The sequence below is a fragment of the Toxotes jaculatrix genome, chromosome 6 (assembly GCF_017976425.1).
Source record: "Toxotes jaculatrix isolate fToxJac2 chromosome 6, fToxJac2.pri, whole genome shotgun sequence".
Lineage (NCBI taxonomy): Eukaryota > Metazoa > Chordata > Actinopteri > Toxotidae > Toxotes > Toxotes jaculatrix.
The window spans coordinates 4,680,986-4,707,680 of record NC_054399.1 but is presented as its reverse complement, the minus strand read 5'-3'; the positions used below and the strand labels follow the sequence as shown (position 1 = coordinate 4,707,680).

At 42.8% G+C, this 26,695-nt stretch overlaps 1 protein-coding gene across 4 annotated transcripts in view; it reads left to right on the top strand.

Annotated features, from left to right (window-relative positions):
* Positions 1-26,695, top strand: part of suco (SUN domain containing ossification factor) — a 37,012-nt gene that overhangs the window by 1,681 nt on the left and 8,636 nt on the right. For 2 of the 4 annotated variants that reach the window (XM_041039806.1, XM_041039805.1), the window contains exons 2-17: positions 12,817-12,937; positions 14,366-14,446; positions 15,184-15,518; positions 16,598-16,738; positions 17,064-17,247; positions 18,077-18,188; positions 18,665-18,792; positions 19,068-19,135; positions 19,256-19,363; positions 20,146-20,251; positions 21,587-21,607; positions 21,887-21,942; positions 22,952-23,043; positions 23,479-23,544; positions 24,660-24,743; positions 26,446-26,530. In XM_041039806.1, coding sequence (XP_040895740.1) covers positions 12,817-12,937; positions 14,366-14,446; positions 15,184-15,518; positions 16,598-16,738; positions 17,064-17,247; positions 18,077-18,188; positions 18,665-18,792; positions 19,068-19,135; positions 19,256-19,363; positions 20,146-20,251; positions 21,587-21,607; positions 21,887-21,942; positions 22,952-23,043; positions 23,479-23,544; positions 24,660-24,743; positions 26,446-26,530 — 1,788 coding nt within the window. The remainder of the gene's footprint in view (positions 1-12,816; positions 12,938-14,365; positions 14,447-15,183; positions 15,519-16,597; positions 16,739-17,063; positions 17,248-18,076; positions 18,189-18,664; positions 18,793-19,067; positions 19,136-19,255; positions 19,364-20,145; positions 20,252-21,586; positions 21,608-21,886; positions 21,943-22,951; positions 23,044-23,478; positions 23,545-24,659; positions 24,744-26,445; positions 26,531-26,695) is intronic. The other 2 variants (XM_041039808.1, XM_041039807.1) reach the window with 2 other exon arrangements.

Genomic DNA, 26,695 nt, shown 5'->3' with positions numbered 1-26,695 from the left:
AAGTCTGGTGTATTATCTTCATAGTATTTATGCTTTACAAAAAAAGACAGGCAAACTGATATAGAATAGACTGATACAGAATAAGTCTAAATGTTTGGTCAGACTGAAAAGAGGAACACTGGTTCACTGGTTGTTGAACTGCAAACTGACTGTGATAAATCCACTTCTTAGTCTGTAACTCTTGTCCTTTGTTGTCCCCAGAAGAATCATCACATTCCCATAGATTAGATTATTTTGAAAGGGTTCTCAGGTGTTGATTAGGTAGGATTTAGCGTACCTTTTCGTCTTTATAGCATGCCAACAAAGACGGAAGAGAGGAGGGGAACATGGAAACACAACAGCTTGGCAGAACAGGGTGCTTCTCTCTGTCTCCTGAAGGTCAGTGAGACAGAAATATGACTGAGGAATCAAGATAACCCTCATTTAATTTCAAGAGAGGTCCAAAGGAACTTTGAGGTTAAATCCGTGAACGAAACAACCTTCAATCCTCTGTAACAGCTCAATTATATTACAGCCTTGCATATCAGGTGTTTGCTTGCTTAAAATATTGGTGCGATTTTTTTACTTTCCTACAAACTAACCACTGACTGACTGTGCGACTGCACGCATAGACTTCATTAATGCAAACCCTTTTTAGCGTGTTGCTGTTGGCTTCTCACTCCTCCGTGCCAGCTCTCACACGTCCCAGTGGGAACAGAGAAACGGGGAATGCAATCCTTGCAGTAATCCAAAGGTTTCCAAGGCAGCAGTGATTTTAGGCATAGAAGGCGGCTCTGTGTTAGGAGGACTGGTGGCAAAAGATTGTGGGGGGGGCATCGCTCTGTCATGGTGCTTCAGCTCTTGTTCTTAATAACCCCATGCTGTTTGAAATGGCCAGGGCTAATGCTGATATTTCAGGCTCAGGTTCCATTCTTTTGTTTTGTTTCTCATAAAAAACCTACGTGAAGTCATGCAGCACTGTGATACTGCTGTATCTGCTCGGCTAGAGATCTTAAAGCTGCAGTGTTTAGAGAGGCACAGTGGGATGTATTCTGTGTGTGTCATGCTGCCCCTTCACTTATGTAGTCAGCAGCAGGGATCTTACCGTGTTTACGGTATGCTAGCTCAGGTTGTTGACATCAGCATCTCCGGACGAAGTGTGCGCATGTGTACTTGAGAGTGTTTGTGTGAGGGTGCACATTTCCAGCCAGGTTGATTGTCAGTAATGATGGCTCACCACAGACATGCATTTTCTCCCCAATTAGATTTTAAATTGCAGTGCCAAGGTATTGTCTGGGTGTGGTGTGTCAGCACTCCTCTCTGTAGGAACACAACTCTCATTGCAGGTTACGAACTGATAGAACCCACTGTCCTGCTAATTGTGTATTCTGCAAAACTACTCAAGAGGCTGACTGAACATTTTGATTGTGATCATTACGATTGTACAGGAGCATGCTCGAGAGAAAAAGCTGGATGTCTTGTCATCTTCTCATTCTGTCCCTCTGTCGTTCGCGTATTAGTTTCACAGCCATTTGAAGATTATTATTATTATGTAAGGCGATTAGTGCTCATGAGATAACTCTTCAGCCAAGTGACCAGCTGGGGATTTTCTAATATATTCCCTCGGACTGCAGACACTCTTTAATCTGCCACTGCATAACAAAACTAAGAAAGCATTACAATTCTCTGTGCACGTGCTATAAAGTTGTCCACCCAGTGCTGCTGGGTGTCTTAATATAATTACATAACTTTGACTTTAAATGGTTTTAGGGTAATACAGTATGATTTTTGCTTCTGGTTATTATACCTCAGAGTAGTGCTTTGATGTTTGTGCTGCATGTTTTGACACCAGGTCAGTGAGAGAACACCGCAGGGTCTGTAGGATGAGATGGTCGGTATGAGCGTGTATTTGAACTCTGCTGCCAGATCAAGGTTTTCCAACTCACATTTCCAGTTTTTAAGCAAGCTGGAGAACCTATGTTTTTTTTTGTCTATAAAAATACCCAAACGAAAGGTTGCAGTGAGTTAGCAGGCGAATGGAGTACATCAAATATAGCATCAGGTAAATTCCCTCTGTCATAAAAACATGGCTGTCTTAAAAATTCTTGACTGCGGGCTTCTCTGTCTGAATGGCAAATTCTATAACGTGCTCAAACGCAGTGTGAGCACCGAACAAAGAAGCAAGCCAGGGTATAGCTGGAGGACCCTCTCGTTAAAAGAGCTATGCGCTCAGCCCACATTGTAAAAGTTCCCTATTTGGGGCAGTTGTTACATAAGTAGATCCTCCTTGTTTAGCTCACGTGCATCAGTGGCCAGGGAGCCTGTTGTCACTGATGGTACTCCTTGTATTTCCCACCAACAGATACTCACGGGCACCTGTAACGGGCACTGAGAGCAAATGACAGAGAAACAGAGGAAGCTCTGTGTGTGTTTTTGGCTGTTCCAGCCATGGAAGGGGAGGGGGGGTTGGAACATGAAGGTAACAAAACCTGCCTTGGGACACGGTGATGTTGCTTACTTTTCCTGAAGCTCATCACCTCCAAGCTTTTCATATCTTCCGGCCGCCTTGTTTTAACTTTTATGGTCTTAGAATGCCATGTGGCTGCTGTGATTTCCAGCACGTGTGTCCATACATGTGCTTAGTTTTTCTCTCCTCTGAGCTCTGCCTTCGTTAGACAACCCGTCTGTTGTAGTTGTTGTTCTTGTTATTGTTCTGGTATTGTCTGTCAGGAAACCAGGGCTTTGTGAGTGCTGTCACTGATTGAAGGGTGAAAGAATAATTGAAATATACGTTGCCATACTCTGACTTCATGTTGAGTTATTACCAACCTATCCAAGGTACTCTTACACTTTGAACTTACAAAGAATGGAATCATTTATCAGGCTCTTCCCTCGATGTCTGGAGGGCTCCGGCTCCAGTGGTGCCACAAACATCTGACAGTATTTTTGAGCTCTTCTGCAGTAAAGATGTTGGGAAACACGAAAAACTCCTATTCGCTTGTCATGAATTCATTTCCTCTGTGGCAGCATAACATGTTACACCAGCCTTCAGAAACTCCTGCAGGTTAAATTGGACTAACCAAATACTTTTAAACCTGATTAATTTGAAACTCGAAAACACTCACTAGCCTATCAACATAATAAAGCTACAAACAACCCAAAATGCAACACTCTGCAAAAGACCGTACTTACACTGGTACTCTCTCCATTCAAAAAGAACATCTGTCACGTAATTGTCAAGCTCTGACATATAGGACAACCCCCACTTTTTAAAACCTACGTTTCAGGAAAAGTAAAGGTTGCTTACATTAAGGGCCACCGTGGTATGTTTTCTCTTTCTCTTCTCTCAGGCTTCTTGTTCTTGGTTGAAGTTATTTGTTGCTGTTTTTTTTCCTTTATATTAAATCACAGCAGACAATGGGTCTCATGTTTCCTTCTGCATTTTCGAAATTCATTCGAAAAACAGATTAGTTAGATGAAATGATTAGTTAATCAGTTCAATCAACAGAAAATCGATCTTTTAAGGTGATTACCCAAAAAAAAAAAAAAAAAAAAAGTCAAACATTTGCAGATCTCGGGTTTGGCCTGTTTGCTCATTGACTTCATTATTCTAACTTTAGAGGTAAGTAAATGTTAGCTAGTGAGTTAGAATGAATGAATGAATGGTGCGTTCAAACACCTGGATAAGTGACAGACAAACTAGATAAATGGTTTGATGTCACAGCATTTTGAGTTAATTCTGGATGAAGACAGTGAACCTCTGAATGAAGCATAAACCTCAGTGACATATAATCTGTCTCTATCAGGTGTCTTGTTGCCATTTTTTGCCTAAATAAAAACCAAAGCAGATGCTAAAAAGTACCTTACTGAATATCCTCGCTTTCGGTTTCGTGTTCGTCCATCTTGTCTCTCACTTCCTTTGCTCAGCAATGTGTTTTGAAGGTGCTTTCAAAGGTCAACATGCAGAGCTAAATCTAGGTATTCTTGCACCCTGCAGCTGTTTTTGCAAATATTATTTGAAGACCACAACACATGTCAACATAATTTTGTGTTGTGAAATTTCGTGGACGTGTGAGCTTGTCACTAAAACAGAGCGAGCAATGGATTGTGTGAAACCTTTCAGGTGTCCGTGGTGAGCCTTGTAACAGCACATACGATTTTTCAGAGAGACTCGGTTATGATAGTCCTGTCTTTGTTTTCTGGCAGCAGGAACTTCTTCTGCAGGATCCTGTTGATCACATAATACTTTTCTGGGAAAAGGTGAGAGCTGAATGCAAGCCAGTAGCCTCAGGCTCTGTCAGTGGTTAGAGAGAAAATACCACTGTTTACAAGGTTAGTGAATATTACACTGAGGGTGGAGATTGTTAGGTCTTAAAGGTGGAGACTTGCGTCAGAACACTGTCATTTGATTGCGTGTGTGACAGGAGGGCACGGCCAACGGACGAGAGTTGATTGATTTGACTATTTGACTTTAACTGAGCATTCAGGTTGAACTTTTTGTGGCTAAATAGTAAACAAATGTTCAGAGTAAATAACAGTGCAAGAGATTCTTTAATCCTGTGAGTCTAAAACAAGCCAATGCATGAAAATGTTCCATCTTCAGTTGTTTTAATGCATCTCGGCTTGAGTAATAGCTGGATGTTGTTGTGACTCGTGGATAGTTCACCACACCGAAACCAGAAGTTGCTTTGCTTTTTCCTGCCCTGCTGGAGAAAGGGACTATTTTTCCTCCTCCTGAAAATGCTCTGGTTTCTCCTCCTCCCCTCCCCCTCGCTGCTCTTTACTGTTTACCTTTTGCCACTGCTGAGTGGCTCTCAGGCTTTTACTCTGAGTGTGTATGGGTCTGTTTCTCTCTTTTTCTTTGTTGATGGCTTAGTCTTGTACGCGGCAAGTGCGTAACTGTCTGTGTGTCCATGTGCCATTTAACTGCGTGAGTGAGGGCAATGGTCAGAAAGAGGCCCTGTCCATAAGGGGACACACGGGGCTACTAAAGAACATTATGTCCTAAAGCCGATGTATGAGCATAATGTATTGTTCAAAGCCAAAATGTCACAGTATTCATGTCAGTTTCCTGAGTTTTATTTTGTAAAACGTGGTGTTTTCTTGCTCGTTGTGACGCCGACTGTTTGCATTGGAGCACGTATGGTAGGTTTAAATGTCTCACCCCGCTGCAGCACGCTGGTACACCGTGTACTGAGGTCGAATGTTTGATGGGTTTTTGTTCTCCCACTGTGCTTGCTGATGCATACATGCTGACGAAGAACGCACGTGTATTGTTGCACCCACACCCACCGAAAAATGGCTTTTCCTATCAAGTTACATTATATCACATGACTGCGTCCTGCAGTCCCATTGTCCTGAGCCAGTGTTCCCGATGTCGCGTTCCCAAGCCTCTTTGATCCCTGTCTGACTGGGACTACAGCAAAGCGTCACACCGCCATAGCTTCACTGTTGCCACCATGCTGTGTCTGTGAGTCAGGCTCAGTATTAGATAAGACGTGTGCTTAATTTCACTGCTGATAAACGTAGTGTCGCGTTTAACAGACTGATAGGTGATGTTCTGAATACAGCAGAAACAGATGTAAAGTCCAGCTCTTTTTAATGGTTTCCTCTGTCGGCACAGATGATAGAATTATTTAATCCCTGAAACTAATATAAAAATGAAAGCTTGACACATTTATACGATACTCCTCCTTTGAGAATAATATTCTTGCAATTCACTATATGTTAGATTTAACTAAAATGTTTTGTTGTTTTTGGTATACATACTGTTTATTCATGATTGCTCACTTCAGAAATTTCAGTGAAATTAAATAAAATTCTCTTCTCACTTAGGTTAAATCGTCCCATTTTGTTCTGATACAAAAACTCTGCAACTATGAGTTGATTAATCGATGACAGATTGACGATTGACAGAAAAAAATCGTCAGGTCTCCAGAAAAAAAAAAAGAACATTCTCAAATTGCAGCTTCTTCACTGTGAGCATTTGATGCTTTTCATATTTAAGGTTTGAACTGTTGGACAAATTAAAACAAGCGCCCACTCAACACATTCATCAATAAGGAAAATAATTGTCTTGTCACCATTTAGAAGACTGTTGATTCATGGTGTTTGTGTTCAGACCCTCTCTACCAATCAGGTTTCATTTCCTTTGACTTGGTGCTTTTGCTGTGTCATTGAGGTTTAGGCGATTTTTGCATTCCTTCCTTTTGTTTTGCTTCTAGATGAGAACCCACTATATCTCAGTCTAATAAGCATGTTAGCTGAATATGACCTTACAGGAGCAGCAGTCTTTCTTCCACATGGTGACTTGGCCTACTCGTTGCCACAGGCTAGTTTCCAAATAGAGGCATGTCTGTTCATTCACGCTGCATCCTAGAGAAAGGCTCCTGTGTAAATTTTGTGCGTATTTATGTGCGTCACAGAGCCAGTGTATTCAGAAAGGGATCCTGGTAGATCTGAAAGGTAAACAAGCTTTACAAATAATTTAAACCAGTGTGGATTTTAGGAGTATACGGCCTTTCATTATATAAAATGAACTCTTTTTTTCCTTATCAGATTGTGATTATCTGGCTTTGTTGAGCGACAGAGTGAAATAGTGTCATTCTGCCAGGAGCTACCGGGCCTTTGACTGTGTGTATATTAGCATAGCATTTTCACAAGAAGGACTAGGAAGCCACCAGTCAAGTTTTTCTTCAGCAAACGTGTGACATGAGTGTGCAGCCTGCTGCTTTTAGTGTGTTTCTTGTCTACAAGCACAATCAGTCATTAACTGTGTGTGTTCAACTGTGTTAAAAGTGGGACTTGAGAGTAACTTGTTGCTGTAGTTGTGTTTCTCTGTTCCTGTGGTGGAGCCCCAGTTTTATATAAAGCCGTTATATCCTGGTGAGTGCGAGTGAGATGCCTTTACTGCTAAATTCAGATCCAAAAAAAGCCTCGCTGTGATGCAGATCTTTGTGGAAATTTAGAACTGATTTCCTGCTCTGAGATGCTTGATAAGCACAGACCCAGATCCTGGAGTCAGGGAGGAATCTGTTTGGTAGGGAGGCAGTGTATATGTGGTATGACCACATTCCTCCGATATAGCAAGTCAGCACACAACATTAGAGCACTTAGGGAAATGAGCCGGCCACTCTAACCCCATTCACCACCTATGGGTCTTGTGTCGCTCCATGTAGAAGAAGAGAAATAAACAAATGTGTCTGGATCAGTAACGTTTAAAACGTGAGCATCTATTAATTCTATCCCTAGACCCCACTGAATATCGAAGTCATCTGAGCAGTCCAAAATAAAGCCGAGCCGAATATGCATCGGTCAGCAGAACATCTGGAACTGACGGTTCATTCCTGAATTTGTGTTCTGAATTTGACAGTGTAGATTAGAACCATTTTAATGCGAGACAGAAGTCAGAGCCTTTGCTCCTCCAAAGAAAATCTTGTCATGCCCCAAGCTTGGCTTTGTGAGTTTACATGGGAGGAGGAGTTTAGGGAAAGCACCGAGCCACGGTTTCACTGAGTGTGCAGGAACTCGGGATAAGGGTGAAGACGGGAACAGATCTGAGGATTTGATCTCTGCCGGTCTTTAACAAGACCTTTCGGTGCCTTTGGTCTTTTGATGGGTGATCTAACCTGGGTGAAGTGGTTACTGGTTTAGGACTGTGTGTGTGTGATGGTTTGTTAGCGAGCAAACTATTCACCAGTTCAGCCACAGTGTCCTGGCTGGCCTGAGGATGCACCAGTGGAGAGGATTATGGCGGATCAGTAGGCTTTAGAACAAACTGCTGCTCTACGTTATTCCATGATTCAGTGTGGAGGAAAATTAGAACGCACACGCAAACTTCCACACACAAACACGCTCGGTCCTGTAAGGCTGGGCTTTTAGGCTCTGCCCCCCCTCCCCACACCGTCCCCCCCCCGCCCCCCAATCCTCCCAACAGTGACGACATGTTTTTGTCTGCCTGGCAGATGCGCTGGCCTACTTATACTGACAAGCCCTGGCACATCTCCCTGCCCCACAATCCATCGCTGCCCACGTGGATCCTGGATTCTCTCTCCTCAGCTCTTTTTCTCTCTATCTCCCTCTCTGGCCGTTTTTCTTTCTGTCAGATTTCTGGACGTAAAGCAGACTGGGCCAGTTGCATATGGGTCCTCTGCCTGCTTGAAGGATTTACTCTCAGAGACGTGGCTCTGGCAGAAAACAGCTGGATTTATTTGGCTTTTTACTGGGTGTGTGTGTGTGTGTGTCTGTGTGTGTGTGTTTGCTCTCTCCAAACATGTGATTAGGCTTTGGTGACTTGACAGTCCAGTTTGAAAAGAAACTTCAACACAACTCACTTACACCATCACACTTGTCTCAGTGTGTCCGGCTCCCAGCGTCGTGTATCGAGCGTAATCTGAGCTTCAGTGAAAAACATCACAAGACTCCTCTTCCTGAGGGAAGGGCACACAGATGTACTATTCACTTCACTGTTAACTACATAATCTTGACATTCATAACAAACACCCACTGACTTCTGTATATTTGCAGCTAATATATCTAATTTATTGCACTCCCAGTAGTGACATGTTTTTTATCTTTATTTTCTCTCTTTTATTTATCTAGCTGCTCTCTCTGATTTGTCACAACAGCTGACACAGTAACACCGTTTAAGTTTCTTCACTTAAGACAATTAAGGAAGGTAAGGCCTTAGTGTATATCACGTGCTGTGGGTTAGTTAAAGACTAACCCACAGTGTGTGTGTGCGTGTGTGTGTGTGTGTGAGAGAGAGAGAGAGGGAGGGTTTGCATAACGAAGAGCAACAAGCTGATCCGAGATTTAGGCAGCAACTAATCTGTCTTGGCTCAGGTTATATACCTCGTGTGTTGCACTGTCAGGCTCTGACCATGATGAGTGTGTGTCAGGGCAGCATGACAAAGGCAAACTAACTAAATTATATATGGGAAGAACATCAAAGCGGTAAAAGGCGAATGAGAGAACACTTTGAAAACTTTTAGTGACCAGGCAAACATCCTGCCTGAGATGAGATCACAGCACCGTTTTGCATGCCATGCAGCTGGTGATAATATTTGACTCGCTGCTGGCAGATGAGGTGATCCTAGGCCTGTTGTGTCTGCGGTTTTGTGTTAACCCCGTCAGTTGGTACAGTTCGGTACAGTCGATTCGGCGGAGTTGTGTCCATTCCCCCTGAGTCTGAATAGTCCTAAAGCCAACAGGAAATATCAGGGGATTTGGCCGCTCGGAGCCGGCACAGACAGAGTATCAGGAGATGTAGCCAGTATGTCTGTGTGCGTCTGTCTGGTATTGTGTACTCTGGCTCTGCAGGAGTATTACAAAATGATTGAACTGTTTTTTAGTCATCAGAGGGGAGTGTAAAGGACAGGAAGACTTCTTTAAAATCCCAAGGTGCTTCTGAAGTGGGACAGGAAACGGGGATAGAGAGAGAATGAGGAGGAGTGTATTTGCGGGCTGCTGACTCATTAGTCTTGCTTCAGGCTCTTCCTTCATTAGCTTGGCACTGACCCACTACTGGTATGTAATGCACATGGCACACTTAAACATCCATTCTTTTAGCGTTCACTGCGTTTCTCTCCATTTATGGGTCATAAGTTGCCCCTCCCACTGTTGCATAACCATCTAAATGAAAAAAGTAGGTCACAGTACACCCCCAAAACAGAGCCTCTCGAAGCAACCCCTTCTTCACCTTTTTTTTTTTTTTTCCCCCCCATCTCAGAAGGAATGTCAACACTCAGGTCTTTCCATTCATTCATGAAGATGACGCGGAGCGGGGGAGGGAGGATATCGTTCACCCTTGTTGCACAGTTTGGGTTTATATGTACCTGATTTGCTCCATATATTTTAATCTCCTTATTTGAATACTTATTATTTGAATAGTAATCTGTGACTTGGCAGTTTCCATTTAAACATCGCACTCGGTGAGCTGCATTGCGGAAGTCATTCAGCTTTGCATTAACCATCACGGAAGTTTACACAGGACTGTTTACTCTGGGACGTGCTCGCTTCAGCCTGCATCTGTTTGTCACGCATGTGTCTTTACACAAGTGTTCTCTTATCAGAGTGATTTAAGGCCTCTTTAAAAAAAAGTGGCAGTAACATGCAAAGTTTGAGAACACAAGGCCGTGAATGAAATAATTATTTTAAGACAGTTTTTACTATGGGATATATATGACATCAACTGTAAATACAAATTTTTAAAGCATAATTTTTGAGCATTTAACCTTTTATTCAACAGTCTGTGTAGAGTTAGACCAACATGGGGGGAGAGAGGCGTGCGACAAAGGTCCCAAAGCCGAGAGTTTAGCTGTAAACATTGCTTTTATGTGGTATGTTCCTTAACCATTAAGCTATCACCACTGTAAATACACATATAAGATTAAATTTTATTTTATTTTTTTTAACAATGTAGTGAATCACATGTATCGTTACGTGACTGTTTGTGACTGTAGTTAAGTAAAACCTTACAGGACCTCATCTGAAAGTTGACTTTGAAACTAGGCAGTGGAACATTCAGAGAATGTACAGGAAATTGGAAACCTTGATTTAAAAAATAAATAAATAAAATAAAAAAGACCGTGAACAGACCATGTGAGACCTTGGCAAAATTTGTAAAGCAATTCTACAGCTTTGTGGCGTCCTGTGCAAATACGCAGAGAGATTCTGAAGGCTCTTTATAAACAGATCATTCAAATATTCAACAGAAATTGCCGGATGTTGTGTCGGAAAATTTACAGTTCAACTTTAAAATGATCTGCCAGTTAGTGAGTTACTCAGTTGGTATAAAGAAGAATGCGTTTTTCTGTGTATGAATAGTGATCCATGGATTCTGACAGGCACTGCTGTGTAACCAGAATTCATATAAAACATGCATAGAGGCATGAATGAAATATTTATTACCTGTATATGCAGTAATCACGCTATCCTCTACCTCTCCTTTTTTCAGTATTGACTTTTCTGTTTTCTGTACCACTGAATTTAACATCTTCCCCAGCTGTTGCATATATATTGTATGTTGTATACATTTTAGATAACTAAAGGTTTTAAAGGCTGCACAGTGTTTTAAGTGCTGGGAGATACTGTGTGAGGAGGGTTTTGTCCTTGGTTTTTGCTGCTGTCCTGCACAGGGATTACACGCTGTCCTCGTAATTTGCCAGTGTTACATAACTTCGTGGCATCTTCAGTGAAATATGTGGAAGACGTCTTCCCTGTACGTCCATGCGTGTTCGAGTGGTTAAGAATGGAGGAGGGACACCGGAGACATTTGAAACACAACGCAGCATAGTTTCAAGCTATGGATCTAAGTTTAGCCGGGAGCCTATATTAGCTCATGGTTCATATTTACTGCTTAGTATCTGTACGCTCCTGCCCTCTTAAGTTTCCCTCACTGGCTTTGTGGCCCTTAGTAGCCCTCCCTGGGGAAAGCGTATATTATGAGGTGTTAATGCTTATAGGAACATCCCCACATTTCGTCATCAGATCAAATTTTTGACCAAAAACTCGCAAATTATGGCAGATGGAACAGAAGGGCAGATTGTGATTGTGACCGTATTTCCTGCAGCTTTTTTGGTTGGTGGATGCATACATAAATCAGATTGGATATACAGCTCGGCTTTCAAAAGATCCTCTGTCTTAGCCAGATGTTCCTGTCATCTTTTATCTCGTTGTTCAGTCACCTCAAATGTTAATAAACGGAATACAGATGGAGAGGCTCTCTGAGTGACAGGACTCTGACTTGCACAGATGGTTGTTTCTGTGTGATTGTGACTGTGTGCGCGAGATGAGCTCACTGCTCATCTCCCTCCACTTGACAGCTAGGCCGACAGGGCGCTAACATGTCCGTCCATGTGTCCCGCTCTCCCCTGACACTGATATTCAACCGCTCTTTCGATGTTACGGTCGCTGATGCGAGTCGTTACACGGGTCTTTGATCTACCTCAACGCTGATTAAGTATTTTAATCTGTTTGAGTGTCCAGCGTGTGAAGAGGTCTTTGTGTGATTCTGGTGAATTAGACCGATCGCTCTAAGAAAAGTGCTGACGGACTTGTTATAGTTCAGAGAAGCCTAGGTGTAGTTAGTGGGTGACTAAGCATCATAGCAGAGGAAACATGTTTAGACAGACCTCTTGTCTGTTCAGCTTCGCTCTTCACTTCATTTCAACTCTGCTGTTAAGGAAACCAACCCGGAGCCAGCTGTTCACACAGCTCCCTGCTGTGTCCCTATCTTTACCTGCTCTGATTTCAGACCATTTTCTATCCGCCCCTATTTATTTTGCACTGTCTTGTCATCTGTTTTTCAGTCTCTTGTTACCGCAGAGCTCTGACATTCGTTTTCTGAAAATCCATTTCTTCCGAGGACAGCATGCTCATTATTAACATGTTTTTTTTTTGTGCTCCGGGCCCTGTTGGCCTCGAGCACACTGCAGGTAAAGAGCTGCTCTGTTCTGCTGCTGTTCTGTGCTGTGCATTGTGGGAAGCCTTGTCAGTAGTCCAGCATAAGTAAGTGGACAGGAAACCATGCAGTGGGTTTGTAAAATATGACTGAAGGGAAACTTAGATTAGGCTGTAAAGGTTGAACATCTCGAGGCAGCGAACAGAGGTGCAGCAGTATCCAGAGCCACGCTCAGCCTTGCAGGCCCCAAGGAACAAATGAAAGTGGCTTATAAGAATACACAGATGTTTGTTTACACTGCTTATTTTACACTTGTTCATTTACTTTCTGCCTTTCTCTTTGGTTTATTTCTGTCTCTCATTGTCTCTCTGTTCCTCCTGTCTAAGCATGATGTTGCGTTTTAGTGACAAAGTTTTCCTCTGTTTGTGTTTCAGGTACCCCAGTCAACATGTGTTTTGTTCAGAGCAGAGCTTGTCTGGCCCAGGTCAGTCTGCCGGGGACAAAAACCCTGATGGCCACAAGCAGGAGCAGGAGCAGGACTCCATGCAGCACAAGGTTTGCGGAAAACAGCTTTAAAACTCTTTTGTTTTAAAAAATGATATCAAATAACAATACTTCAACAATAATGGAACAATAATTCCAACCTCTCCACCGAGAACCTGTTTTCTGTCGTAGCTGCAACAAAAACAAAACTGTTCAGCGTGGTTAACATTGCTGGTTCATCTTTTTGGCCGGCTGTGCAATGCTGAGCAGTATTATTAGACTCGCTGCTCTCGATGAAATGTATGAGTTAGCAGAACACCAGGAGGGTAGTGGTGGGAGTTGGGTCATGCACTTTAGTGACCCACTAACCCCCGGTGAAAGGTAGGAGGTATGGAGAGAGGAGTAGCAGCTAAAGAGAATTGGCGTGAATGGTCAGGGAGGTCCTGGATTATAGAGGCCAGGCTATGTGTGTGGTGGGAGGTTGAGAGTATTACATAAAGTCTTTGTAACTCCCACCAAGTCAGGAGTTTTTGAAAAAGAAAACAAAAACCTTATCTCTCATTTTACAACTGATAATCTTCTTGCTTAATGCGATCGATGGTTGGAACTGGGTCTGGTCCGCTCACAGAGAGTTAAAGTGAGTTCATTACATGAAGATTAGATCCACTTCCAGGTAGATGGTTACTTAAAAAGCAGCCCAGTTACACGTTGTCAGGAACATGGACTTCTCTGTACAATGAGTCATAGAGATGGTGGTGATATAGGTTGAGACCAGCCCTGAGGGGTTAGAGTTTAGAGAATACAAAGCTTCCCTAAGTCTTGGCCTTTTCGCTCTTTCCTCAGCCTTACTGGCTGAGTAATGTTGGAGACTAATCCATTTTAAGTCTGTCAGTGAACGTCATTCCCTCCATTCAGAGTGAAGAGTGGTGCAGTCTTGTGTGAAAAGTTCGTGTGAGGTGGGCTGATGGCGGCTCAGAGCTCGGTCTGGGTTAAACATTTGTTGCCCCCAGCTCTTTTGAATGAGCCCTCAAAGTTGCGTGTGTGCTTCTTGTGTTTGCGTAAGGATCCGGATGAATGATAATTTGGGGAACTGAGCGTTGTGTCGGTGTGCGTGTGTGAGCAAAGGAGAAGGGGAATCATTGTTTGTGGTGCACCAACAAACAGGCAAGCCAGGGCAGTTCAACAGGCCTGGCAGTCTGTCATTTGCCTTATAACACAGTCTTTGTCTGACAACAGAAGGCTTATTCAGACCCTGAGACACAAAGACCGTTTGCATCTGACATTTTCACACAAAAAATGCATTTGTTAAAATTAACACAATCCATTGATAATGTCCTGCTAACAGTTTGAGTTTGTTGCAACGGTGCTTCGTTGTCAGGCAGTGATCTTTCTTACACTGTTGAGTGCTTAATTAGTGTTTTCCTGTTCAAGACTGAGTGTTGATGTATAATTTTTTACATTTCTGTTTGTTTATTTTTTTTGTTTTTGTTTTTTCCCTAGGCGGTGGAAGAATGGACGACACAGACATCATACGATATGGGATTAGAGAAGCTGGCAACACAAAACATACACCAAGAACAGGTAATGTCTCATCATATGTCTGTCCAATATTAAAATGTGTGCAATTCTGACAATATTAAAATATACTAAAAAACCAAGAGAAGTTGCTTCAGTGGGTAAAAAAAGTACTGAATAACTAAAAAAGAGGGAGAATCTGGGGCACTAAAGCTTTTTTTGAAACATGAGTAGAGATTAGTTCCTTTCAACCTGCAAATATTCATCAGAGACTCAAAAATTAATAAAGGAAGGTTGTTCTATTTATAAGGGGTGTGAATATAATCAACAAAGCACACAAAAACAGGAAAAAGCAATGATGAAGCACGTTGGTCTAGTCATGTTGTCACTGTGGCTTTTTATCTTATTTTTGGCTCCAAAGTGCCTCAAATTCTTGCTGTACAATATTTTAAACTAAGTACATGGACATCAGTAATGTTGATATAATCTGAGGATGGCAGCTGGTGGATTAACAAGACATTTGTACGCACAAAAAATGTCAGATTATCGTTAGAAATGCAGATTTCAGGACCAAACAATTGCCATTCCTCTCAGCTCCCACCAGCTGGTTTGAGTTGTAAATAATGTTGAAGTAATGCTGTAGAAATGTGATCAAACTAAAAGTGTTTGGGTTTTAAGTGTTGATTCAAAACACACGCACACTGACACAGGATGTGAGTAAAGAGCTGGACTGGGCTCAGCTTGTTAAGCTGCTGCCAGGTGATGTTTCCTGTGTGAATGTTTTTGTGTTTTCTTTCCCCCAGACTGTGAATCCTCAGGAAGCTGAGGTGGAGGAGACAAAGCCAGACCCAGAGTCTGACAATGTACCTGTTGCTCCTGAGCCGGAACCCCACCCAGACCCCGAGACCGATTTGGACCTTCAGACTGACAGCCAGGACCACGATCAGGAACCCCCGGTGTCCTCCACTCCAGAACCAGTTCCAGCACAGGGCCAGGTGTCCACAGATACCCCAGCCCAAGCAGAAACCGACAGTGACGCCCCCGCTGCACATCCCAGTCTGGACTCAAACCCAGCCACATCCCGAGATGAAGCTGAAAACACACCTACCTCACAGAGTGCCGACCCAGCTCACACAGGGTAAGCTTAGATTCACTTCCTCATTACGGGGACCTGGTCTCTGGCATTAGAAGTTGGCTGTAACCACAGAACAGTCACATTGGTGGAATGAAATCAAAATCCTAGAAAATACCTGTCTCTCTACTGATGGTTAAAGCCAATTTCAGCCCAGTCCAGGTGTAATATAGATCATTGTTTTGTCAAACATTGCACATTTTCTTTTATTTTTTTGTTGGTTAACTTTTGTTCCCTTCAGTTTTTGGTTTGGTTTCAATTATTTTGTTTTCTAATTTAACCACTGTAAAATGACTGGTTACACACCGAAAAGAAAAGCCCAACGGATTCATGGAACGGTTGGCCAGCGCTGTGAAACCGTGTGAAACTTTGTACTGGAAATTGTGGAAAATCACGTGAATGGACATGGAGCTTTCACCAAGACTATTTCCATCTATCCATTATCTGTGCCACTTACCCTATGAAGTGTGACGGGGGCAGAGGGCTGGTGCCGATCCTAGCTTACCCCGAACATTGCTGCCAGACGATCACAGGGCAAAACAACCATTCAGGCTTACTTTCACACCTATGGACAATTTAGAGTCACCATTTAAACTAATCTGCATGTCTTTGGACTGTGGGAGGACGCTGGAGAACCTGGAGGAAACCCACACTAGCACGGGGAGGACATGTAAACTCCACACATAAAAGTCCCAGCTGGTGGATTCGGACCCAGAACGCTCTTCCTGTGAGGCGGCTCCACCACTGTGCCGCCCATCAAGATTAGTTCAGAGGAGAAAATATCCAATATATGGAAGGCAACTTCTGCATTCCACTCCTTTCTCGAAGTGGCTGTCAGCACCAGGACACTTTAAAATGTGCACATCAACTGCCCCACCAGCAACCGACCTCTCCATCCCTTTTGTCTATTTCTCTCTTTATATTCCCTCTTTCTCTTGCCATCTCTCTCTCTCTCTCTCCTGTTCTGTGTCGTTTATCTCCTCCTCTTGTCCCCTTCCCTTCCTCTCTCCCACCCCCACCTTCCTCTCTCTGCCCTCCCCAGTGTAAGGAGGTGTGGTAAACGCCATGTCCTTTCTTTCCCTCAGTGCAGTGCGGGTTGCCAGTGCAGGAGATGAACTCCCAGTAGACATCTTTGTCTTTGCTGAGCACTCTGATTCACAGTGCGGGGTCATTCCCCCCGAACTGGCAACCTGTGAAAACTCCCCTTTTGGCAGCCCTCTCCTCAGGTGAGTTTCTAACCCCCAGAAGCCAATCAAAGCACAGAGACAGGTAATCAAGGTACAAGCTACACCTCTCTGCTGTGCGCAACCGTCGACCGCTGGCCTTGCTCTCCACTTACTGCTGCTTTTTAAAATGTTTAATTTCCTTTTTCCATCGTTTTGCCTGCTCACAACCAAGGACTGTCAGCACTGTCAAATTTTTTTCTTTTTTGCATCCCGTGTCCAACATTGCTGTGCACTCATTTATCCTTATTCCCTCCTTCTCCACTACCTCTCCACCCTCCGACTCCTTCTCCCTCTCCACCTCATTGGCCCTGTGTCTGTACTGTAGTGTGGATGAGGCTGGCATAGAAGACCAGCGGTCAGACCAGAGCCTCGGTTCTGGTCTGGAAGCAGAGGTCCAGTCTACTCCAGGCCACGTGGACCAGGAGCAGCAGCAGCAGCAGCAGCCACAGGAGCTGGAGAATGGGCTGTCTCATCTGGACCGGGAGGGCAACACCTCCCACTACAAGCAGGTATCAGTATATTTTAAATGCAGTGGGGAGAGAATGTGTGGGTGACATGGCCCAGGTGACATAACAGGCTGATTTACGATCCTGCTAAAGAATAGTTCCACATTTTCGGTACAGCTGCCACAGACACACACTAACACATAAGTGGGGACAAAAGTATGATAGTGGCTTAAAGATGTTGCTGGTCAGTAGATCTGTTCCTTTGGCTATAACTGCTGACTAGGTTGCCATGAAAGTAATAAATATTCAACGCGTGTGCAGCTGTTCTAGCAGCGTTCTGCTTTTGAATGTTTCAAGTAGCAAATGCTGAGTCAGTTTGTTTTCAGTTTCTTTTTTCCATGGGTGACAGATAATTAAAGATGTAAGTGTATCCGGGGGAATGTACCTGGGGGATTGTGTCCATTTTGCATTTTTTTTTTTGCATTACTTTGTTGTTTTGGAGCTAAGATTCAGTGACTAATCTGTACGTGGCTGGCAACGACTCCTGTCGGACTGTTGAGATGTTTACATAAGAGGCCGTCTGAGTTGGAGGATTTTTGGGATCAGACTCTCTTGTGAGGTCCAAAAGGGCGCTTACATAATCCATCAAAATATTATTCACGGCTCAGTGCTTCTCAGTGCTTCAGTGGCCACGGGCTAGCTGCTACCGTGGACGGGAGTCTCTTGATTGTTCCTTAGTGATCATAGCATGCAACTCGTGCAGTGGCTCAAACGTCATCCACATACATTTGTTAGTCATGTTTTAGTGAATAATTGATTTGCTGATTTAATTTTACTTTTTGATACACCTGTGTGTGTGTGTGATACACCTGTATGTGTGTGTGTGTTTCAGCCAGGGGATGCTAGTGTTGCCAGAGAGACCGATCCCTCAGTGCCCAGCAAAGAAGACATCCCCACCTTCGATGAGTGGAAGAAACAAGTCATGGAGGTGGAGAAGGAGAAAAGTAAGTGCACACATTATTAAAACGCACATGTAGGTACATGTGCACAAATGAACACCACGCATTAGCAGCTAAGTGTGGTGTCCCATTAAGGTTTCACAAAGCTGGGTTACTCAAAGATAGCTTTATGATGTTAGCTTCACTTAGCGACCCAGGCCCCAGCACCGACTGCCCTTCACATGTCAGTTTTAATCTACATCTCACCTTGTTGCTTTTTTTTTGTCCTTCATTCTTCTACTTTTTTTTTAGCATTGTCTACCTCTGCCTGTCTGTTTTGCTTCCTTTCTCATGTTCTATTCCTGTCTCTCTTTCTCACCATCTGAAACTCTCTTCTGTCCTTCGGCCTGTGCACGCCATGTGCAGTGGTCAGCAGAGCGTGTGTTTATGCGTGTTGCGTAACCTCTCTACTTGTTCCTCTCAGGCACCGCTCTTTTTCCACTGTCTCTAATGGGCCCAATGTAACACTCCTCCCTGTCCAGGTCAGTCTCTCCATACTGCCACCAGTGGCAGCCCCCATCCGGTGAAGAAGGTCCAGAAGAACTTCAAGAATAACTACGCATCTGTGGAGTGTGGTGCCAAGATACTCTCTGCCAACAACGAGGCCAAGGTTAAACACGCGTCACCCCTCGTCCTCTGTCGCCTGCGCACAAACACATGCACTGACACGGCTAAAGACGCAGATGTCATGCTGTCATGTTGCGTCAGCAGATGGATGAAGCCGACTTCACACTTGCTTTTACATTTAATTTAAGCTTCAAATTTATTCAGGGATGTTAACTGTTAAGTGGTTGTTAATTAAATAACAGAATAAATGAGATCAAACTTGTGATCATGGTTGTGGATGCTAATTCACTCTCTCTCATTCCTGTTTCTCTTATTCAGAGCACTTCAGCTATTCTCATGGAAAATATGGACCTTTACATGCTAAATCCTTGCAGCAACAAAATCTGGTGAGTACAATAACACGCTGTATTGGTACACAGTTCAGAAATGACTTATCCAGTTTTTAGAAATGCAAGTTTTGTGTGAGTTTATCTTTCAACGAACTTTCTATATCAACCTCTCTCCAGGTTTGTGATAGAGCTCTGTGAGCCCATTCAAGTCAAGCAGCTGGATATCGCTAACTTCGAGCTCTTCTCATCTACACCTAAAGACTTCCTAGTGTCCATCAGTGACAGGTATACTCCCTTTGTTTCTTGCGTGTGCACACAGTCTTTCATAAGCTGGCAGTATATTTCAAACAATACTGAAATTGGCATGTTCTTCTAAGTATCACGCTGGGTTTGTGACGGTCGCAGGTGTCGTCCGCAACAGATTAACAATTAATTAAATGGGTAGAAAGGATTATTACATGTATTGGCCTGGTTGATTGAATAACAGTTTAATAAAAAGGCATCTGGTCATTTACAGGGGGCATGGACAGGGGAAAGTAGTGGTAATGAAGTTTAGCATTACCACAACCTTCTTATGATCTTGCATCTGCATCTTCCAGCACAAGTTGCTGTTGCCAAACATCTTAATAAAATTTTAAATGCACGAACACGCAGCCTTTGAAATATAATTTATTGCCATCAGTTGAATCATTTAATATCTGTTAGTTGCTGTTTAGAATGTGAAAATGGGCAAATTGGTTACCACAAGTTCACCACCTCCTCAAACAGCACCATTACTGGTTATGGGTCTTCCTCCTGTATGATCGGCTCTAACTTTGGTGCACTCAGAACTGGTGTTGCCTTTGTTTTGGGAGTTCACCACCAGGATCTATTTCCAGCGTCACCTCGCGCCACAGCTCATAAATTCCCCATCTGGCACGGGAGGACAGACCTCTAGTCAGACTGAGTACAGTGGCATTTGCTGCCAGCCTTTGGGAACATGCCAGATTTCTTTGTAAGTACAGTGTGACCCTCACAGACACACACACACACACACACATCTTACTTTTCATTTGCTCTGTTTGCAGATATCCTACCAACAAGTGGGTAAAGCTGGGTACTTTCCACGCCCGTGATGAGCGCATAGTCCAGAGCTTCCCACTGGATGAACAGCTTTATGCTAAATATGTGAAGGTACTCCCTTTTAACCCCTTAATGCTAGAACAGTACGTTTATGTCTCAAACAATTCATTTATTCATTCTCAGTAGTGTATCCCAGCTTAGTAGATAAACACACACACACACAGATACATTCATAAACATGGGTTGGTTCTGTATTTAAAGCTCAGGAGATTTTCTTATGACTTCATGGTAAATTAGCCGTGCTGTCGGTGCTGCCTGTAGCCCACTCCCTTCACTGGATGAGGAAATGTGCAGATGACTGTCAGGGGGTGTGTTCATGACAGAGCTGCTCTTATAAGAACTAAAAGGCAAGATACACTTTAGGATTAGGTTGATTGCGTTCATGGTTCGGTTGTCACGAGTGACTGGGCCAGGTTTGGGCAGAGTCTGTCGGAACCTGGGCCCAGTTGTTGCGACAGAAAGGAGGTTAAATGATAAAGTGCGTGGCCTTAGTTTCAGCTGATACTTCTCACAAAGTTACCGTTCCACCAACTCTGCCCGCAGAGTTTACAGTCATTGCTGTCCACATGTCTCCATCCACAATTTTACCTAAATTAGTCTGAGCTGAGTCGGTCGCTCACTATTTACTTTCAGTCATTCAGTGTTTGCTCCAGTCTGACTGACAAAGGACTAAAAGCTTGTGTCTGGATCAGATGCCAACATTATGTGTTGGGTGTGTAGTCTACTTTAATTTCAGTTATTGACAGACCCATTCATGAGTTTTCACACAGCAGAAATGGAGTCCTGGTGTAGTTAGTTCAAAGCCTGTGCTTTTTTTCTTTTTTTTTTTCTGAGCTGTCTCCCTCCTCACACTTCTACCTTAAATGCTTCTCACTAAACCCTGACTGTGCAGACTTGTTCAGTGGTTGATTTTTATACTCAGATGAAGATCGTGTTTCATGTGGCGACTGTGGGTGTCGTGCGTGGGTGCTTTCTGTGATTCATGTGTCCTATTATGAAATAATTGTGTTTTTATTACATAAACTGATTTTGTCAGAAAGTTTCAGGATTATCTGCCCCAGTTCTGCCACTTTGATCCAAGCAGCTTAAAACTGTTGTCTTGTTCTGATGTTTTGCATCCGTCCTCAGTTTGTCTTCCTGTCTGTCCCTCTGTCTTGCTTTTGCCTCCTCCGACCTGCTTGTTAGAAACATCTCTCTAGCGTCTTGCCTGTGGACTGTTACAGAACAATGATCCAGAACACATCAGCACTGTTTTTTTCTAATGAAAGAGCCAAACTGTAAGCAGATGCCTTACTTGCTTGTAGCTTGAATCAGTCTTTACTGATTTCTTTTTCTTGTTTTATTTCTCTCTCCTTCTGTCCCTCTCCTGTCTTCCTCTCGCATCAGATGTTCATCAAGTACATAAAGGTTAGCACTCTTCTCTCTCTGTCAGAGGGTATGATGCGCTTTGAAACACACTCTTGTATTGGTCATATACTTTAATGCTTGAGCTTTGGCACAGCATCTTTAATGCATGTGAGAGATATTAAACCAGTACATGCACGCAAACTGTTTTGTCACCACTTGGTAATTTCAGTATTTATCTTCACGTGTTTGGTGGATTATGGGTTTATGGAGTGGGATTGGCTCTGGTGTGAAGATGAGGGTGACGTTTTGAGTTTAAGACTTTGTCCATTTCCCCTGCAGGTTGAACTCCTCTCGCACTTTGGATCAGAGCACTTCTGTCCTCTCAGTCTCATCAGGTGAGATTAAAAAAAATGGCTCTTCCCAGTTCCATTTCTCTCAATAGGCCTTTTTAATTTGCTAAATCTAAATAAAATAATACAGATTGAAAGATCATATACTCATCAAGCATCTTGGCATCTTTTCTAGGTAAGTATTTAAATCTGTGGGAGTATGTTTTGGGTGAAGAAAGACTGTGTTATCTTTCACAAGTATAGTTCCACTGCAGAGCAACTTACCTAGAACTGTTAAGGTTGGATGCATCTGTATTTCAAACCACCCACTGCTTTATTCTGCCAGAACCTGTTCTCAACAAATCATTTTGAAATGTTCTGTACAAGATCTTAATAGCCTGAATAATGACTTCAGTTTCTCAGTTCAAACTATATTGTGTTTTGAGAAGCAAGTCGCTATCAGATTTTTTTTTCCCAGGAGTTTTGCTCATCAAATCCAGAAAACTGTTTGGTTTTTTTTGTTTTTTGTTTTTATCTTTTTTTACATATACATTTGCTCCAAAGTTCAAGTTTCTTTAACATACACTGGGACCCAAAGCACATGTACTTACTTGCCTGTCCCAGATGATTGAGGTCATCCGGGTCTTGTTCTGCTGTTGGTGGTTGACGGTGCTGTAAACATTCTTACAGGAAGGTCACAGTAGATTATCTCCAGATCCTCTGAGGGAGGAATTTGGAAAACTTTCATCTGAGGCCAGAGCTTATTTACCTTAGACCATGCTACAAAACACAAAACTTACTACATCAACCTTTTACATATTGTCACACTTTGCCTCTTCAGAAAAGTCCATAAAATATGACTCACACAGTGCTTACATTTCTTGACCTGACTGTTTTCATCACATTTTTCTTCTTAAAATCTGGTATGAGCAGGTTTCAAAGAGCGATTTTTCCCTAGAAAGAAAAAAAAATGCCACCTCCTCCTGCTGTTTGGTAATAACAACCCTTAACCTTTTCTGTAAGTAGGTTTGTTTGTGTAACACAGTATATGTGTGTGTGTGTGTGTTTTGTGTAGGGTATTTGGTACCAGCATGGTGGAGGAGTATGAGGAGATAGCAGATTCCCAGTACTCTTCAGAGAGACTGGAGTACTTGGATGAAGACTATGGTAAGTTGGCGATAGGTTGTGTAACTTTTGTTTCAGCATTGGTTGCACATCTACTCTCTTTACTCAACTGACAAAAGCACACAAATGAATAAGGACATAAATATAAAATACAGCTAAGCTGCCTTACTTAGCAGAACAATACATGTGCTGTAAATCCCTGCGCTACTAGAACCCTGAGAAGAGTTGCCCCCCAGCTAAGTCACTAAATATCTGGGACTGGAGTTAACTATTAAAACCACATGGCCTTTTGCTGCTGAGTTTCCATTATCAGTTCCTCAATTCTGGCAACGTTGTGTGATATTTTCTTGTAAAATTCTATGAACAAATAATATTTATTTAATGTTGAAGGTGATTTTAAGTTTATTATGCGAATTTTAAGAGGATGTGCGTATTTTTGCCAGGAATAACCCGCTTTGTCTTTGTCTTTGTCTTCAGACTATCCTCCTGGTTACCAACCATCAGAGGACAAGGCCTCTAAAAACCTGCTCGGCTCAGCTACCAGTACGTTCACACACACACACACACACACACACACACACAGATGTGTATGTGGCTACATTAACAAAGACTGAATGACAGATGGGTCGTTTGTCGAATCAGACAAAATCCAGAAAAGCGGTTGCAGCATTGTCTCAGATTTTGTTCTGTTTAATGTTTAGATCCCAAAACCAAGGCCTGTAAAATATTTTTGTGTAATTCCTGTGTTTTTATATCTGTTTGGCCCTTGATTTTTTTTGTACACTCTTATAGATTCCTTATCTGGGAATCCATCTATCTATCTGGGACATTAATACCTTGAAAAGTTGGCAAACTATCATGAACAACAGGACTGAATAGGGTTTGTGGTGACAGCGTACGGATTGGACACTGAAAGCCGTTAAATTGTAAACTCAAACAGCTTGGTAGATCTGATACAGTACCTGGACAAAGAATCATTAACCTTGTGCAAGATGCAAATGTGCCAGTTTTCCATGTCCGCTGGGCTCCACACACTCATTGGTGCAGAAAGCCACGGAAACACCACAGTCACGTATAGATTAATCCCTCGAGAGGCTGTGTTGAGTGTTTCCTCAGTATTTTGAAACTCTTGGCCTCACACGTTCACATCGATGCAGACTGGGGTATGGGTTGCAGAAATTCTGATGCTTGCACCACTAGACATTTTTTTTTTTTTTTTTTTTTTAAACCACACACATGCGCAACACACTGGTGCCCCTCTGTCTCCTGAATTAGTTGACACACACGCACACATACACACACACACGCACACACACACACACACACACACAGTACACAAATCTTGAGGGCTCAAACCATAGAGGGGAACTGAACAAGAGCAAATGGGGACTGAAGGAAAGCGTGTTGGGAAAAGCTGGAAAAGAAAGAAATGACAGAAAAGCAAAAGTAGAGGAAATAATGTTGAAACACTTCAGAAATGCAGCAGCAGAGAAGAAAGTAAAGGAAAAACAAAAGCCAAAGCCTGTAGCTTCACTAAAATGTGACTGGCCTCAAACAGTGTCTCAAGTTTAGTTTTTTGTTTTTTTTAAACCAGGAACGTTTTTTTTCTTTTTTTTTAATAACTGCATTGTGTGTGTGTGTGTGCTGTTTTCCATTAGATGCCATCCTAAACATGGTGAACAACATTGCTGCTAACGTGCTGGGCGGAAAGCCAGGGCTGGAGGGTGGAGCAGAAGCAGGAGGTACTCCTTCTCGAAACTCTAGTTCCTTATTTTCCGTCCTGCTTCATCTGTATTTCCTTCTTGTAAATGTCCTCTTCGCTGCGTCTTCTCATTCTAGTTTAGGAAGACAAAAGTCTGACAAAAACATTACAACTGTGATCTCTGTCTCTAGAGCTGTGTTTCTGGGATGTTGCATTTCACACCACTCCTGACTTGCTAGCATAGTTCTTCGAGAGTAACAGGCTTAATTATAGTTTCAGGAATGGAACTGATCCAGCGTTGTTACGTTATAGATTCAACCTCTCTACTTCTTTTATTAGAAAAGTGTGGCTGTGACATGTGTTTGCTTTTATTCTCTTTGAGAAGCCACACCTTGTCACAGGGCAAAATGAAGTACAGCTGGTTTATTCCCTTGGAACAATCGTTCATCATTTATAGATTTGTGTCATCAAAAAACTCACACCGAGTTTGTTTAGCACAAGTCGCCCATCCAGTTTGATTTCACAACGTATTTATACCCGAGGGCATGTGATTGATTCAGTCGGTGTTATCAAAGTATATTTCCATTCAACTATTTTTATACACATTTCACTTTTGAGCGTCAACATCAGTGTGTCACATGTCTCTCAGAAAAATGAAGATCAGAAGAACAGCTGAGAACTGTTCCACACAGTGTTTATGAACAGAACAGAGGAGACACATTCATTCAATACAATGATATAAACTCTTTTCTTGACAAAACGTACAGAACACAAGGAAACATGCTTCTTTACACTTTTCTTTCACCTTTTAAATGTAAATCCCTCCATAATTATTCCACATTCGTACGGAAGAATTCAAGGCTTTTTCTCTCGTCCTTCACTCTGATCACGCTCCTGCCTTTCTTTCGCCCCCCTGTCTCTAACCACCGTCCTGCCCCCGTCTTCCCACATATTGTTTAGATTAACCGCTTGTAAAACTGGGTCACTTTATTTCTGCGTATAAAGCGTGAGCGTACGTATAGCCTGAATGTTCATGTGTAAATGTGCTGAGAGCCAGATGTTTATTTGGCCATTGGCGGGAGGTCCGCAGCAGAATTTCAGCAGAACTTTGGGCGTCTGTGCTTTTACTTCTTGGCAGAGAGCTCAGGACTGTGACGCCAAGCCTGCTCCTCGCTCTGTTTACCACACGCAGTTGCAACAAAATGACTCTGTGCCTCTTCTCCCCAGCGGCATCGACAAACAGATTTTACGTGGTTCTTACGTTTTGTTTAGGTTCTCACACTGTTTCTTTTTGGACTTGTGTTTCTCTCCTCAAACTGAGAACAAGCTTCTTTGTAAAAGCTGAGAACACTCATTCGCTTATTTAAACAGAAGTTCACAAAATCAGCTTTTTCAGTTATTGTCAGAGGAGAAACCCTCAAAGGAAGCGTTTCTTTTACTACTGGCTCTCCGAGGTTACAGTTCTGCTTTCTATTTGCCCCCCCGCAGAGTAAAGGCGACAGTGTGGGAGAGAGCTTGGTTCTAACTGGACCAGACTGGTTCACTAAATTTCTAACTCTCCCAAACATGGGATTGCCAGCCACACTGAGCAGGGAAAGGAGTCTCTGTTCCTCGCTGCGCCTCCTGCAGCCACATGGGACTAGGGAGATACTTTCCACTGCTAAATTACGTGGGTCTGTGCGGTCTTAAACAACAGCGAAGTGTTGTGTTAGTTTTAACTAATTGTTGTGTTTTGTGTCCAGGTAACGAAACAGCAGAGGAGGATGAAAAGACGGGGAGCACAGAAGTTAAAGTTAAACCAGCTGAAACACCTCACGACTCTGCAGAGTAAGAACAATCAAAGAAAAAGAAACCACTATGAATGTGAATTGATTTATATGTCACACAAAGATGAGTAGAAGTAGAATACAAATGAGTTTGGTCTTGTTTTACATCACATTTTCTCTATAAGCTTCCAAAAAAACAATAAAGTTCTGTGTAAATGCTTCTGAA